Source organism: Crocodylus porosus, unplaced genomic scaffold (assembly GCF_001723895.1).
Source record: "Crocodylus porosus isolate Cpor-Errol unplaced genomic scaffold, CroPor_comp1, whole genome shotgun sequence".
NCBI classification, from domain to species: Eukaryota; Metazoa; Chordata; order Crocodylia; family Crocodylidae; genus Crocodylus; species Crocodylus porosus.
The window spans coordinates 26,552,534-26,568,062 of record NW_017728943.1 but is presented as its reverse complement, the minus strand read 5'-3'; the positions used below and the strand labels follow the sequence as shown (position 1 = coordinate 26,568,062).

At 46.6% G+C, this 15,529-nt stretch overlaps 1 protein-coding gene across 4 annotated transcripts in view; it reads right to left on the bottom strand.

Moving 5' to 3' along the window:
* Positions 1–11,728: 11,728 nt before the first annotated feature.
* Positions 11,729–15,529, bottom strand: part of CUNH20orf196 (chromosome unknown C20orf196 homolog) — an 85,505-nt gene continuing 81,704 nt past the window's right edge. For all 4 annotated transcript variants that reach the window (XM_019549070.1, XM_019549071.1, XM_019549068.1 and 1 more), the window contains one exon: positions 11,729–12,404. In XM_019549070.1, coding sequence (XP_019404615.1) covers positions 11,887–12,404 — 518 coding nt within the window. In that variant the 3' untranslated portion in view covers positions 11,729–11,886. The remainder of the gene's footprint in view (positions 12,405–15,529) is intronic.

The following is a 15,529-nucleotide window of genomic DNA, read 5'->3' as shown; positions in this document are numbered from 1 at the left end:
TCAATGTAGGGACCTAACCTTGGGGTCACAATGTTAAAAAATGGGGTTACAAGGACACTTGACCCCTTGGGGTTACAAGGACACTATGTAGTCCCCGGATCATGCAGGTGGCCCTCCTCTGGACCCTTTCAATGTTGTGCACATCCCTCTTGAAATGCGGTGCACAGAACTGGACGCAGTACACCAGCTGTGGCCTGACCAACGTCGCATAGAGGGGGAGGATCACCTCCCTGGCTGTACTTGAGATGCACCTGTGGATGCACGACAAGGTCCGGTTAGTCCTGCCAGCCGGACCTCGCATTGTTGGCCCATGTTCATCCTGGAGTCAGTAATGACTCCAAGATCCCTTTCCACCTCCGTGCTCTCAAGAAGGGAGTTTCCGTGCTCCCTGACAGAGTGCCACACCCCCACCTTTCCTTCCTTCTCTATCCCATCTGTAAAGCTATAGCCCCTAATGCTAACTGCCCAGTCATGGGACGAATTCCACCATGTTTCTGTTAGCCCTATGACATCTGGGTTTGAACTAGTTATTCTGAGGGTGAGTTCCTCCTGTTTATTCCCCATACTGCGAGAAGTGGTATATAGGCATTTAAGGCCTTGCAAGACTGTGTGTGCCACCCCCTGTTTAGGGAGACGGTCTGGACCCCCGTTTCTTACCTTAGCACTCCTTGCCTTTGTCACCTGTCATACTTGGATGGTGTCTGCTCATCTTCCTGTGGCCCCCTCCCCCATGGTGAGGAAGGGAGGGAAGGAGTGAGGCAGGAGTGGGGCTGGGGCCACTGCCTAGCCAGGCTGGTGCACAAGGCCTGGGGCCAGGGAGAGAATGCAGGGCCTGGCTGGGGGAGCAGGATAGAGTCATGGGTGGCTCATCTGGTGAGGAGCGGGGGCAGGAGGGCTGGCTCCCCACTTTTCTGGACATTTCCAGGGAGGGAGGCATGGGGAAGCCACATGTCCCCCCAGATTTGTGCGCAGGGTGGGGGTGGATGTGGAGGAGGGACCTGGCACAGGAAGACAGAACAGGGTTGTGAGGTTCAGTGCTGCTGCCGGGATTCCCATATTTGCCACACCACCATGGTGAGGCGCCCCCTGCCCATCCAGGAGCAGTAGGGGACACAACTCTGCACTGCTGCCACCAGTGCTGCTAGGCAGGCAGAGGGAACCTCACCATGGTGGTGGTGCAGCAGCTGGCGTGGCCCTCCCAGCAGTAGCACTGAGCCAGCCCACCTTCCCGTGCCAGGTCCCATCCGCTGGGCTGCAGAGATCACCGGAAGATAGCAGGGTGGGGAGCCCCAAGCCTACCTCCTTCCATCCCCCCCACCCACAAACTCCACTCTGGTCATGCTGCCCATAAGGGAGAGAGGACTTTGATTTTGTCTACATCATTATGGGGTCACAAAAAATTTCCAGTGTTTAAATGGGGTCATGCTGCAAAAATGGTTTGGAAGCACTGTTCTAGAATAAAAATGCCCTATTCTGAGTAAGCTTAAATCACTTTGATTATTGACAGTTAACTGATTGACAATTAGTAATAACTATTCCAGAATAATTCTCCATGAAGATAAGCTCTTATACACGCACCTCGTTGAATATCATACAAATTCCCTTCAGAAATGGAAAAGCAGAAGACCAGTTGGTTTTTGTCATAATTCAGATTAACAGAATTCACTGGATCAACAATGACACTGAATAGGTTTTGCATTAGTTGTAAGCAAAGGAGGTTGTAGGCGGGGTTGAGGCTCCATTCAGGCAAAGATGTTGAGTTAGAGCACAGGTGGGCCCCTAAAAAATTTAGAAAATTAATAATTCTCTGCCCTTGGTTCCTGTCAAAAATGACCAGAACCAAGGGCAGTAGGACCCAGCCAGAAGCCCCGCCTGGGGCTTCTGGCCTGGGACCAGGTGGCTACCTTGCACTGGAACCTCAGGTAAGAGAAAAGGGAGGGTGGGAAGGGCAAGGAAGGACCCCAGATAGGGAAGGAGCCTGGGGAAAAGTGGCCTGGGGAAAAGCTGAGTGCAGGGGCAGGAAAAGAGTCCCCTCCCCCACCCCCTGCCTAGCACCCCGTGCTGCAGTCGCTTGCAGCCTACCTGGGGCTGCCTGTGCCTGCTCTGGATAGTTCCACGCAGGCTGTGAGCAGCTGCAGCCGGGAGCGCCGGCCACAGGGTGGGGGAGGGGCCGCTTCCCCCCCAACACACTCTGCTTTTCCCCAGGCTCCTTCCCAGTGAGGAAAAAAGTGGCCCTTCCCAGCCCTGTGGCCAGCGCTTCCTGCTGCAGACGCTCACAGCCCATGCAGGGCTGACTGGAGCAGGCACAGGCAGCCCCAGGTGGGCTGCAAGCGGCTGCAGAGCGGGGCACCGGCCATGGGGTGGGCGAGGGGCTGGTTTGCCTCATCCCATGCTCAGCACCACCTTGTATCCCAGCTGCACTACCAGCCTGGGCCCCACATGGCTCCAGGCTCACCCGTTGGGGCTGCGCATGGCAACAGCAGCTGAGGCCCCCTCATCTGCCGTGCCAGGCAGTGTTTGCCACTGCCACCTGTGGGCTGCCCAGCGCGCACTCTGGGCAGGCAGCAGCAGCCAACACTGCCCAACGCGGCATGTGCCTGCTCAGTGCCTGCTCAGGACAGCCCCGCGTGGGCTCTGAGCAGCTGCAGCAGGGAACCCCAGCCACAGGACGGGGGAAGGGCCACTTTTCCCTGCACTCCGCACCAGCTTCTTCCCTGCCAGCAAGCAGTGGGGTTGAGGTTGTGCACTGCCCCCAGCTTGTGAATGGGCAGGGAGCCAGCAGGAGCATGGGGCCTGCACCAGTGTCCCAGGGCCATTGCTGGGAGGGCCCAGAGCTGGGTGGCAGGAGCGTGAGGTCTCACCCAGTAGGGGCTCTATGGAGCTGGGACAGCTTCCCCCCTCTCCCAGCCCAGTTCCACAGACCCCTGTCAGCCTTTGTCCTGCTTTGGGCCCCACCAGTGCTGGCCCTGGAACATGGGACCAATGTCCCAATGTCTTGGGACCAAAGCCACTGGGACATTGGTCCCAAGATGATGACAAGGGGGTGGGGCACCTGTCAAGGGGCAGGGCACCCATCAAGGGGTGGGGTTACCCATGCAGCCCTCTACAGCCTGCCAAAACTGGGTAAGTGGCCCTCCGCCCAAAATAATTCCCCACCCCTGGGTTAGAGGGTAGTTAGGCTTGGCATAGTGGTGCTGAAATTGGGCAGGCTCTTCCCAGAAGCTGTCAGCAGGGTCTCTTCTATAAGTGACAGTTCCCATCATTTTGGACTGAGTGATCACAGCTATTTCTGTGAGTCATTGGCCATGTTCAAATCAGACTGGGAGAGCATATTCTAGAGCCAATCTGAAACCCAACCCAATTTTGTTCTGAACCTAGGACTGGACCTCAAGGGACTCAGATACGAGGCCCTGGTTTGACTGCTCAGATTTTTGCAGGTGGGAATGCGTTTAATCGAAACTGACAGCTCAAATGGTTTGTATGGCATCTAACATTTAACTGCCTGAGTCCCAGCCAAGGCAGACAAAGAAAACTGTACAGCTGTTCATGCCATCTTCTGAACACCTTCTTGCCATAGCCACATCAATTATAGCGACAGTATCTCCCCCTTCTGTGCACTGGACACTACCAGTGCAGCAGCAGGGACTGAAAAAGCTACTTAGCACCACAGAAGTGCTCCTAAATGCTATTACTCTGAGCTTAAAACCTCAGCTAGTGGAAATCTATATAACCCCATCAAGTTCAATAGCATAGTAATGATTTACATCCACAAAGGATCTGGCTCATTACTTTGATGCGTCAGTAGCTTGAGGTGCAGTTCCCCTCAAACCCCTGCACCTATCTCCTTGAAAACTGGCAGGCTTCATGGCCTCAGCAGGGGCCACCATCTCTGCAATTTTCACTCCCTTGTGGTGTAACACATACATGTGACATGAGTTTTGCTTTTAAGAATGTAGGGTACAGTTTCCCTCAAACCCTTGCACTGATCTTCTTGAAATTTGACAGGTTTCATGCTCTCAGCACAGGCTACCACCCCTGCAAGTTTTATCCAAATCAGATAAAAAACAAAAAGTTATAGATATTTCATTGATTCCCCATTATACCCTATGGCCGGATCTCCGAAGCAGCTCCGAAGCTTTGGAGCCGCTTCAGCCAAATCAAAGCAGGAAACCAATCCGGAGCTCCGGATTGGATCCCTGGCATCCAAAACAGCCAGATCCGAAGCCGAATTGAATAGCTGTCTATTCACACAGGCCTAATGCACAGTCACTATAATAATGGACCAGTGGCCATGCAATTATGAGAACAACTTGCATTACATTAGCAAGCTTCATACAGAAGTGTTTGTACCTGCCATGGGAATTCAAATATCCCTAGGAAGATTTTCAGCAGTCTTAGCTTTGAATGGCCATTCCTACATATTTTATTAGGGACACTTGTAAAGCACAGCAAAATTATACCAATCCAGTTAGGACTTGAAGGAAACAACATGGTACCCATGAGATACTGCAGGTAGAGGTCTGAAAGTGGGAAGGATGTCGTTATTCACACTAGCTAGCATACAGCTGCAGTACAGACAAGATCATTTTAACAAGAGGGTAGCATCACAGCGACACTTCCAACACTGGGTTTCTGTGTGCTGAAAAACAAATGCTCAGCTAGTATAAATGGGTTTAGCTGCATGGGAATCCACCAAGATCTGCCTGCTGACAGCAGACAAGGACTCAGTCCTAGAGCTTTAAGGGACACTGGCCCCTCAAATGATTTCCCTTTCCCTTTATTAAGGGATTGTGACCCCTCCCTTCCAGTCTATGATTTCCCAGGCCCACAAACATCTGGATAGTGAAGGAATGGTGAAGGCGTATGCATCACCCCCTATTAATGCTCACTGTTAGTGGCCCCTATCAGTACAGAATTTCACGTGGTGGGACTGCAGACCAGAAGGCAGTAATGCCAGCGAAGAACTGCAGTCTATGTCTCTTCTGGGCAGTGGGGACAGAGCAGCTGGGAACCACTGCACTGACTGAAAAACAGTGAGACAGAGTTGTGTACGGGCTTGCCTCTCCTTTACAGTTGGACAGCTGGCTCCTAAAGGCTGAAACAGATTTGCTCTATTTTTAAAGAGAAGGCCTCCCTGCCACAGAGGTCCAGCTGGGACTATCACAAAAGCAACTGCAACTGCTCGAGAGACATATGCAATGAACTGGAACAAGGAGGAATCAGAAGCATTACAAGCCAGTGTTCATGGCTGCCAGAAAAACAGCTCATACCCTACCCTGCAGGGCTGAAGGAATATTGGCTATTAAGAAGGGCTCTGGAAACCCCGGCATCCTGATCTCTGGCCCCAGTTCTGCTAATTCATGGCTTGAGGAAAGAGGCGGCCCTGGGCCAAGTGGCAAAGGTCTCAGTTACCAAGTGTCTGGGTTAACGAGCTCCAGTCTGAGTTTCCAAGTACTAAATGCCAAGGTGAGGTCAGAATCCGCAGGCACAGATCTAAGTTCCCGTCCTCTCAGAGCTTCCCCAAGAGGCTACAGCAAAGGGTGGTGATCAGTGCAAAAACTTTGTCCAGCCATGTCTTTTATGGAGCAGAGGATGAATTTAGTAGCTCCCTGGGTCCCACCTGCTCAGTGCCACTGGCCTCCTACTATTAATTATACTGCCCTGAGCCAATTCAGCTCCCTGTAGAGACAGTGCTGTGTTCTCCAGTCTGTCTCTGGAAGAACCTGTCAATGAAGGGATGTGACCCCAAATGATCCTCCTACCCAAAGGCCTGAGGCAGGGACAGCTCCGGATCTTGGAGAAATGCTGAGCAGAGCCCGACAAAGGTTCAGTCTGCTTATCTGTGAGAGGAGATGGATAAACCTGTGAAAGGCAAACACAGAACTAGGCCAGGTAAGACTTTGTCAGGTGTATCCTATTTAAATTGGGATCAGCCTACACCTGCTGAGGTGCAAACAGGGCCAAAGAAACAGTTTGTCCAAACCTGTGGAATGCTGTGCTACATGATGTCAATACGACTCAGTTTCTATAGAAAAGGAAGCAGAAACATTTCTCACCTTCCCTTATTCATCCTAAAGCAGCATTGTAAAAAGGTCAAACCCCAGCTATCCCTCCCACCCTCCTTTTAAAATTCCCCTCTTCCCTGGAATGCTTTCCTAGGAGATTTTATTCTAAAGATAATTCCCTCTCACTCCTTGTGATGAGAAGTTGCTGATAGTCCTGGGACCCACACCTAACGCCAGAGGATTTACTATGCATTCCTTGTAGCACTGGGCCCCTCCCCTACCTGGAGAGGGGAGCTAAAAGCCCCACACAATCAAGGAACTCTCTACATCCTTCAATGTATCCCTGATACATTGCCCCAGCCCCACACAGATATCTCCCATAATGACTGGTGACCATGAGTCTGATGTCATAATACCAATGCACAGCTGCCAACTGGGTTTGGCTATTGCATTACAAAGCCCTGGCAAAGGATATGTGGGGAACATCATAGCCCCAACCACCAGTCCATGACTGACTCCCAAGCTGGATTACACTACAATCAAGAGGCCCCAGAGTCTTCTAGGAGGCTAAGTGCAGAAATAAGGCCAAGTGTTAGACTTCCTTCTGGGGGCCATGACCTCCTGCTTCAGGCAAAAAAAAAGAAGGTAAATTTAGAGCAGGGCTAGAAATAGGCAGAGAAGGGATGAGAGCATGAAGCCCTGCTGCTCTCAAACTCTCAGTGACAGTCCTAGCATCCGGTTGCAGGGAGACAATGTCTATGCCCCTTCTGTACCCTCTCCTTTTCTTTCTCCAACTGCTGGGGATAGATGACGTCTCTTGGCTTCTCTCAGATGTACAGTGTGGCCAAGGGCCATGGTGGTTAAAGGAGAAGAAAGGAAGGACTTGTTTGGGAGTTGTCCAAGCAGCCTGAAAAGAAGGCTGAAACCCTAGAGAAGGGCAATGACAAAGAACTCCAGAGTGATGTACAGGATGGAAGGGGTATGCCAGGAAGTCAGACCACAAACAGGGAAATAAAATGGGACCCTAGAGTTCCCAGTAGTTCACAGAACAGAGCCCAAGGAAAAGGAAAACCAGAAAACCATGGCAGACCAGAGGTACCTATAAGGCAGGTAGCATAGAAGAGCCTGGCCTAGGGAGAAGGGCAGCAGGAAACTGGACAAGACAAGGGGAACCTGGAACCTGTGGGGAGAGAAGCCCAGGACAAAGGACGCCCCACAGCACAGAAGGAGCCAGCAAGCCTATGAGAAGAGAAAGAATCTCAGGAAGCGGACTGTGCTGCACAGGATTCCTCCGAGTTGGAAAGAGACAGGTGACTTCCCAGAACTTCCTCTATGAGCTGTTGTCTCTAAGCTGTGTTCTCTGTCTCACAATGATGCCCATCTCAGGTAGGCACGTGATTTCTTCTGGGCCCTGGTAATGTTTCCAAGTCCTAAAGTTCTGCTAGAGCTAGATTACCTCAACCTCCATACTGGCATGTGACTCTCAGCCAGGCCTCTTCTGTCACAGGCTGGCTACCAATTGTAGGATGGAGTAGATGGGGGAAAACAGTTCACGTGTGAATGCCACACTGTATGCAACACTATCTGTAAAGGTCAGCAGCTCCAGGCAAACTTGGTCTCTGTGCAGTGGGGAGCAGAAAAGTAGACTTGACAGTCTACCTATGCCATGACGGAGATGCACTGTGGGACTAAGGTGGGATGGAGCCTTGGAATGATTGCATTAGCGATCTGCACTTACAACAGAACTCTGGCAGCTCTACATCCATTATGCCTATTAGTATAGGAAGCTCTTCTTGTTCTCTTTTAGGCCTCTCTGTATTGCTGGAGTGGTATAAATGTGTCTTACTGGAATGGAAAAATGGCCCCTGTGAACAGTTTACTCTGAGATCACACTGGTGAAATTCTTAAGACTATCAGGTCAGTAAAGGTGTCAGAATTGGTTTCTAAGTAAAATTCACTACCAGATAATTAAAGAAAAAACTCCAACAATTAAAGTCAAACAAACAAAAACCCCAGAAGATTTTAATACAGTAACTACAAGGATATAAAAGAAACCACTTGGTCCATTCAACATAATCCATCCTACTTATACTTGCAAATCAGCTTGTGAAATTCAAATGCTGACATAAATTAGACCAGATGTGCCATTGCTCACAAGCAATAATATTTATTACTGCAATTTCTTCTTTCCAGCTTTGTGCAAGGCCAGACAGGATTCCATTTCTTTTAGGTAAAAAAATGTGCAAAGCAGTTAGGGAGTTTTGCTTAAATCCCTGAACAAAAAGGAATGATGTGTTTGTTTCTCAGTTTCTTGAAAGAGCAGAGAATAGATGTTTATCAGGAAATGAGTAATGCATATTATTTGGCTTTCAGCAGAGGTGGAAGTGCATACAGCAGGTTCCAGAATAGGTTAGTAAAAAATTAATTAGCACCAAGTGGGGAAAGAATGATGTGTTTATTCTCTGCACAGCATTCTTGTTTAAGCTTAATAAAAATGACTGAACTAAAAAATCCTAGTGATGTAAACTCCTCTTGATAGCAAGTGTTTTTCCACATACAAAACACTGCATTTTAAAGCAGGAGTATGAGAGATTTTTGAGCTCACAAGGCAAGATTTTAGGACACCAAACAACATGAATTTCAATGGGAGATAGGGATCTAATCTGTTTGGGCATTCTGAATAACCCACTATACGCTTCTGTGCTTTTTTAGGCACTTACTCCTTCTGAAAATCTATCAGAAATATTAGTTTTCTAAACAATTTACAAAACACAATAAAATCAATAATTTTATGAAGCAATAAGAAAACGAAAATTAGCACAGTGATCTCAATCAGGGTGCTACAACAGCATAGGGTGCCTTGAGATCCTTTCAAGGGGGCCATGGGGTGCCACACAATGTTAGCACTGCTAGATGTGCAAACCTGATTCATAAGAAAAACCCACAGATTTCTAATAGCAATCCATAGCTGTGGTCTTTCTGAGGCTTTTGCAACTGAAAAACTGATCTATTATTGTTTTGTCGTTATAAAAAAATATAAAAATTTAGAGCTGGCACTTTCTAAGGAGCACCTCAAGTCTATCCACGGTGCCCTGAGTCTAAAAAGGTTGAGAATCAATGATTTAGCAAATTTGTTTATTTTTCTTTGGATTGAAAACTTTTCCTGCAGGATGTATGATCCAAGTATTCCAGCAATTTGCCAGTCCTTCAGAACCAGATATTGAAGCAGGTGAATAATATAAGTGAAACCGTCTGCGTAACCTGCTCTAGAAATGTACATAAATCAAGCATATATAAATAGTAAAAACCAAAGCCAAATCTACAAGGTTAGTCATGGCGAGCAAGAACATGCATCATTTTAAATATACAGCATTTCATCCAACTGCCATTTTAAAGAGATTTAAGGCATAATATTCAGAAACAGAAACTTTAAGACATAACGGTGACTGAATAAATAACAGCCTTAAATGACTGATAATCCATCTGAAGCTAGGATAGAAAGCTCTGTTTAACCAGGACCAGCCAACATTTCACAGGGCAAAGCAAACATCAAAAGATTTTTCAGTCTGGTAGCGCTACATCCTGCATTATAAGTAAAGGTCAAACTAAAACCATGCGTTACAGCAGCACATTCCCAATAAAGGTTTCAGTGGGAGGCCTGATGCTGTATTCCATCCACTATGGGAGCCTTATTTTTCTCCCTTCCTCCCACAAACCTACAAAATATAACTTCATCAGTTCTCTCAGGAGTTATTCCTGGTTTTCACCAGTACAAAAGACAAGAGCCTACAAAATATAACTTCATCAGTTCTCTCAGGAGTTATTCCTGGTTTTCACCAGTACAAAAGACAAGAGAACTGGGCCCCAAAAATTCCCCAAGGAAAACAATCAAGGTCCAGGGAGTGTAAAAGCAGCAGGTGGGCAGACTGCAACCAGTGAATAAAAACAGTTGTGCTTCGTATCTCCTTTCAGACTCATGTGACAAATAATGAAAATGCAACAACAGCAAATCAAATCCCAACATCTGTAACTGCTGGGTACCTAGTGGACATCTTGCCAGAGTAAAACTAGGGTGGCAAAGAATTCAGGATGACGGCAGCAGCACACCAGAGGAAGAGATGAACCGCGATTGGAACCAATGGTGAACAGCTGCTAACACTGCACCCAAGAAACACACACCTACAAACACAAACATAATGGAGAAAAGAGTTTAAAGTACTATTTCCCCTTGTCTGCTGACATGCAACAAAAGCAGGTGCTTGGTCTTCCACATATCAATTGCAAAGAACAGTCAATGAGAATGGGTTCTGTGTGGCAAAGAACGTTAACTCTCTTCTCCCTGTTAAACATTTGGGGTGAAGGCACTTGCCACTCACCACCAGCTTCTTTGAAGTCAAGGGGGCCAGATAGACATCTAGAGAAATTGTTGTGGCTGCAATGAAGTCAGTGGGCCTACAGTGAATTGCACCAGCTGAAGATGTGATGCATTTTATGGTCCTAACTCTGCTTTTCATCATAGCTGTAGCCCTGGGCATCTGGCATCTCACCGTAGCAGAGAAGCAGGCATGTGTTCTTCAGATGCCCCCTAGGAACCTACATAATGAGGAATGTACCCCTCTAGACCCATTTCCTGAGTCTTTCATGGACACACCAACCAGCTTCCCCATCCTTAAATCTATTGCAGGCAGTTCATTCAGAAAGGGCTTGGTGGGGGAATCAGTCCCCTATCTCTGGTGCATCTGGGGAGCTGGAAGTGTTTTTTACTCAGATCTATCACACATCACGAAAGTACGTCTGCTTGGATTTTTTCAATCAGCATTTTTCTTATTCCTACAAATGGCACTTTTAGCTGTCATTGTAAGTATAAGGGCAACACCGCTTCAGGCAAGTTAAGCAGCTGTGGTTGCTGGAAGCAAACAATGATGCAGAACTGAGAATTTAAGGCCAGATCCAATTGCACCCATTAGGTGCCTAAGTGTGACCAGCTAGAGTCTCTGAAAACAGTTAAATGCCAAAGGCGGGAGGGTGAGTGGGTCCTTCTCCCCCATGTTTTTTATGTCTTAGTCTTTAAGGCTAAAAGGATGGCATTAAAAAATCTGATGTGTTAACAATTCTTTAGGGACTTAAGCAGAGTGGAATAGGGAGACACTTAGACACTTAACAGGTAAAATAGGATTTGGCCCTTAGTATCCAAATGTTGGAGGTAAAAGACCTGATCAAGCTGACCCTCAAACACTTACTGAATAGCACCACACTCCAGAAATAGCCAAATGAAAATGACTGGAACTCTTTAACGTGGCTCCATATGAGTATCTCTTGTTGCCCAGTGTATGGAGAGATCTTACAGCAGGCTCTGAGAAAGGTTTGTCCTCTGGTGCCTCAGCTACAAGTTAAGTGTTAAGATAACAGCAGCAATGGAAATAGAGTACCACAGATCAGGGCCCTGAACTTTAAAGGGAAATCCTACACAGGCTGTTGGCTGGAGAGGGAGAGAAGCTGTGGTTAGTGATTTTGCAGTTTAAACAGAGTGTTACACTGACTCCCAGTCAAACAGATTTCATTGACATTCAGGCTGGAAGGGACCCTGGAGGATCATCAAGTCCAGCCCCCTGCCCCAGGGGCAGGAATTCAGCAGGGATCATAGGATCCCAACAAGATAAACATCCAAATGTGTCTTGAAGGTGTTCAAAGCGGGTGCCTGAACCACCTCTGGCAGCAGTCTATTCCAAACCTTGGGGCCTCAGACAGTAAAGAAGTTTTTCCTTATGTCCAGCCAGAAATAATTTATGTCTTCCTGAGACAGATCCCTTCTCTATGCAGATCAGCCCTCTTCTGGCATGCTAAGCCATGCTAATTGCTCATATGCTCCAAACCAAATACATCAGGAGCTGTATTTCATCACATCCTGTTTTAAGAGGAATCGGAGGATATTGTCCGAGAGCCCAGGAATTTGCTTTCCCTTGTTCAGTGTGGCTTCCCCATCAGCAGGTGCTGAGAAACAAGCATTACGGGAATGATTTGGAAAGACCTTGATGTCATCTCTGTTCAAGACCATTTGAGCTATCTGGAGACTGCGCAAGGCATATTTTGTCCCATCCTTGTTGGCCAGCTCTGAAATTTTCTGGGACAGACACTGTGAAGCTGCCTTGTATGTTGGATCCCCTCGGCCAGGCTGCATCTGGCAGCATTTTTCATAGAAGTTCTTTAGAGAATTTTTAATGCTAGCTCCTTCATTAGTGCCTTCGTGTTCAGATGTCCAAGATGACAGAATGTCAGTAGGCTGGGAGGGCTGAAACTCCGCATCTGAATGGTGCCTGGGATTTGCCTTTTCACTGAACCTGGTGCAGAAGCCCATAGTAACTGAAGAAGTACCATCTTCAGGATCTTGGCTGTTATCACCTGCAGGCACAGAACAGAGTGAAATGCATTAAACATTTAACAATACAGAGGAATTCCCAAAAGGTTGCAGACGATTAACAGAGTTGCCCTTGAGGCGCCAATGAAAAAAGATCTCTTGCTCACTGAAGTTTCACTAATAATCTCAAAATGGGGCTGCCCAAAGGTATGACCCTATTAAATGCTGAAAGATACCTGGTCATGCTCAGAAGAGGACTATTGCAAAATTCTGACCAGGCTGCCAGAAGGACTGCCTATACATGTTTGTCAGAAGACATGTTGCACTACTAGATTTCACTGGTGCCCTGGCCTATTCTATCTCCAGCTGGCCTTATTTATTTTGTGGCTGGTACTACATGGCTCTTTTCTGTCCAGAAAAAAAGTGGTAATTTGCAGACTTTCTGCTGCCACTGACAATTACCCATTGCCCAGGCTGACCCAATGGGAAGGCAATGGATCTCCAGGCTACCAACTTAGGCAACTTACTGCCTCGTTTCATTTTCTCCATAGCTTACTTTGTTTTTACGTTTTCATAGGAGCAGAAGACTAGAAGAGGTCTCCCAAACTAAAAAGACCGGTCCCCTGAGTTTCCAGGCATCCATTTGTCCATATAGGTTCACAAAAACATCCACTCCAGCCACTCTAACATGCCACAGTACAATAGTACCCTACAAGTAAGAACCTACTAAGTGCCACAGGGAAATAGCTGGAGAGAAAATGGCACTAACATGGATTTGTTAGGTAAAATAAGACCAAGCCATTCCAGGCAGTGAACCACAACCCATGCTACAAGGGGCCTTATCTTACTGCTCCTGTACAATGCAGATTCCTGTCCCCAGCCTTTGGCCAGAATCTAAATGTCAGATCCAAAGTTCATTTAATCCAATGTGCATTTCCAACAACCCTGCTGGGCTTGGGACCAGACTCATGACAGAACATGCCTGTGCTCCCCTATCCTAAATCCCATTTTTCCAGCTCTCACAGACTAAATTCTGCTACTAAACCTTTTGGTGGTAACTTATTTTCCATAAGCCACTGGATCTTTCTAGTCCAGTCTTAGCACTCACCTCACTGTCTTACTGATACACCTTCCTTTCATTATGCAACAATGGGGATCTCTCCTGCTCCCATGGAAATCTATGGAATACCAGGCATATATTTCTTATTAATGTACCAATCATGGCGGGAAGGCATTGTGCAGCTGTAAATGAAGTCAGGAGGGCTCTTTACAATGCTGGTGCATCTCATCATTGCTTTTTGGCAGCAGAAAGAACATTTCTCTATATCAGCGCTGCTGACTGCTTTCTCACCCCCAAGCCTTCCCTCTAAGCTGAACTGCACAACTCCTGAGGCACAGACCAAGGGGAATTTCTAAGGACTTGTTTCTGTTCTTTACTGAACAGCTACTAGCTTTACAATCTCTGGTAGGTATGTAAGCAGTATACAGAGAGTTGGAAAATAGCTGAGTCTTTCATAATTCATTGGCATATGAAGTGGAGCACAGCCCTTCATTTCAGTAAGAGATCTTGTTCAAAGGGAATCTCAACTGTGGTACAGAAGGGCTTTTCAATTTTTTTTCCAATAGATGGAAACAAAGCAGTCCTCACTTACTGCATGCTCAAAGATTCATTCATATCAAATCAATGTGTCAGTGAAGCTGTACTGTAGGTTGCATCTTTATTTCAGGAGAATTGCCTCCTCCTACTTGCCCCCTTTGATCTTTTCTTTCAAATTCACTTCACCCCAATTCTGTTCTTTTGAGAAGAATTTATCCTTGTCCTGCCATCTAGTAATATAGTAATATAGTACAAGGAAAAGCTTATGTGGCCTCCTTTTAACATCAATCGATGCCATAGTACAAAGCTTATCAAAGAGAAATCCATTTTTCTTCTAATAATCTATCAGCCTCAGTGTCCATCTTACATTAGATTGGAAGGATCATGCAACTGCAGAAAGGCAATCAAATGTCATTTGCACTCAGACTCAAGCAGCAATTTGGAAATCCCTGTGCTGCCATCTCCTTGCTACTTGTTACATTCAGCTTGTAGGTTTATTCTGTAAGAAAGCAGCAGCAGTAGCAGCAGCAGCTTTTAGCTTAAACCCTCCAGGATTCAGTAAGAGCAGAGTCCCGTTAGCTTCATATAATCCAGAATAACTTCTCTCTAGGGCCTTTGTCATGCCATTATAACCTCAGCATGAATGGCATTTTCCATCTTTCTTTAGTTGTAGCCAGCCCACCTGCAGTTATTAAGGGATGGATATATTTTTTTCTAACTGAAGATGTTCAATTATATTATGAAGATGATGCTATAGATGTCTTCAGTGTCTTGTTTTTCAGTGGAAAGCAGCTCTCTCAGAGTGGTAGTCACCCTGAGCCTGATCTAATGGGAATCTTGCTATGGACTTCAAAGGGCTTTGGATCAGGCTCCAGAAATCAGTGCTCACCAAAGACCACAAATGTGTTTAACCAGCAACCATAACTCAGATACTGGTGGCCAGCTGACAACACCCTAACCTCAGTGCATGACTGATACCATTTAGGAAACATGTCAGTGACCTCCAAATAACAGGGATGACAAAATTTAAATCTCTGCACCCAGCTAAATCATCTTATTTTTTTGTAAACTCTCTTCATACTCAAGCCCCTGCCTAAAAAACCTTAGCATTTTGGTCATATCACCCTAAGCCTTTTCCATGTGGCTTTCTTAATGTGATACAAACGCAACACAAAGGATCTGATCCAAAATCTGTTAAGCTACAAAGGGATCATTGTTCAACCTGTCAGAGCATGTTACATGTTATTCTCTCTCTTTTATGTTCTCTCTTCAGTCCCAGTCCAAATCACAACATAAAATATTTCCCACTTCTTATTAATGCAACTCACCATTCTGCTTGCTCTTGCTTCTTAGAATTCAGATTAGGCAAGCATCACCTCTGAGCTTTCTTGACTACCACTGTAGAGCTTAAACTAGTTTCTGACACCACCCTTAGCCTTCTGCTTCTCCAAATAGTCTCCTATCAAGCTGCAGAATCTTTTCAGTGAATATAAATTCTTCAGAAATGTTAGAAATGGAGTATTGTTAGAAATGCACAGCTTGCATCTCGCACCTGATAAGAAAGAAACACTG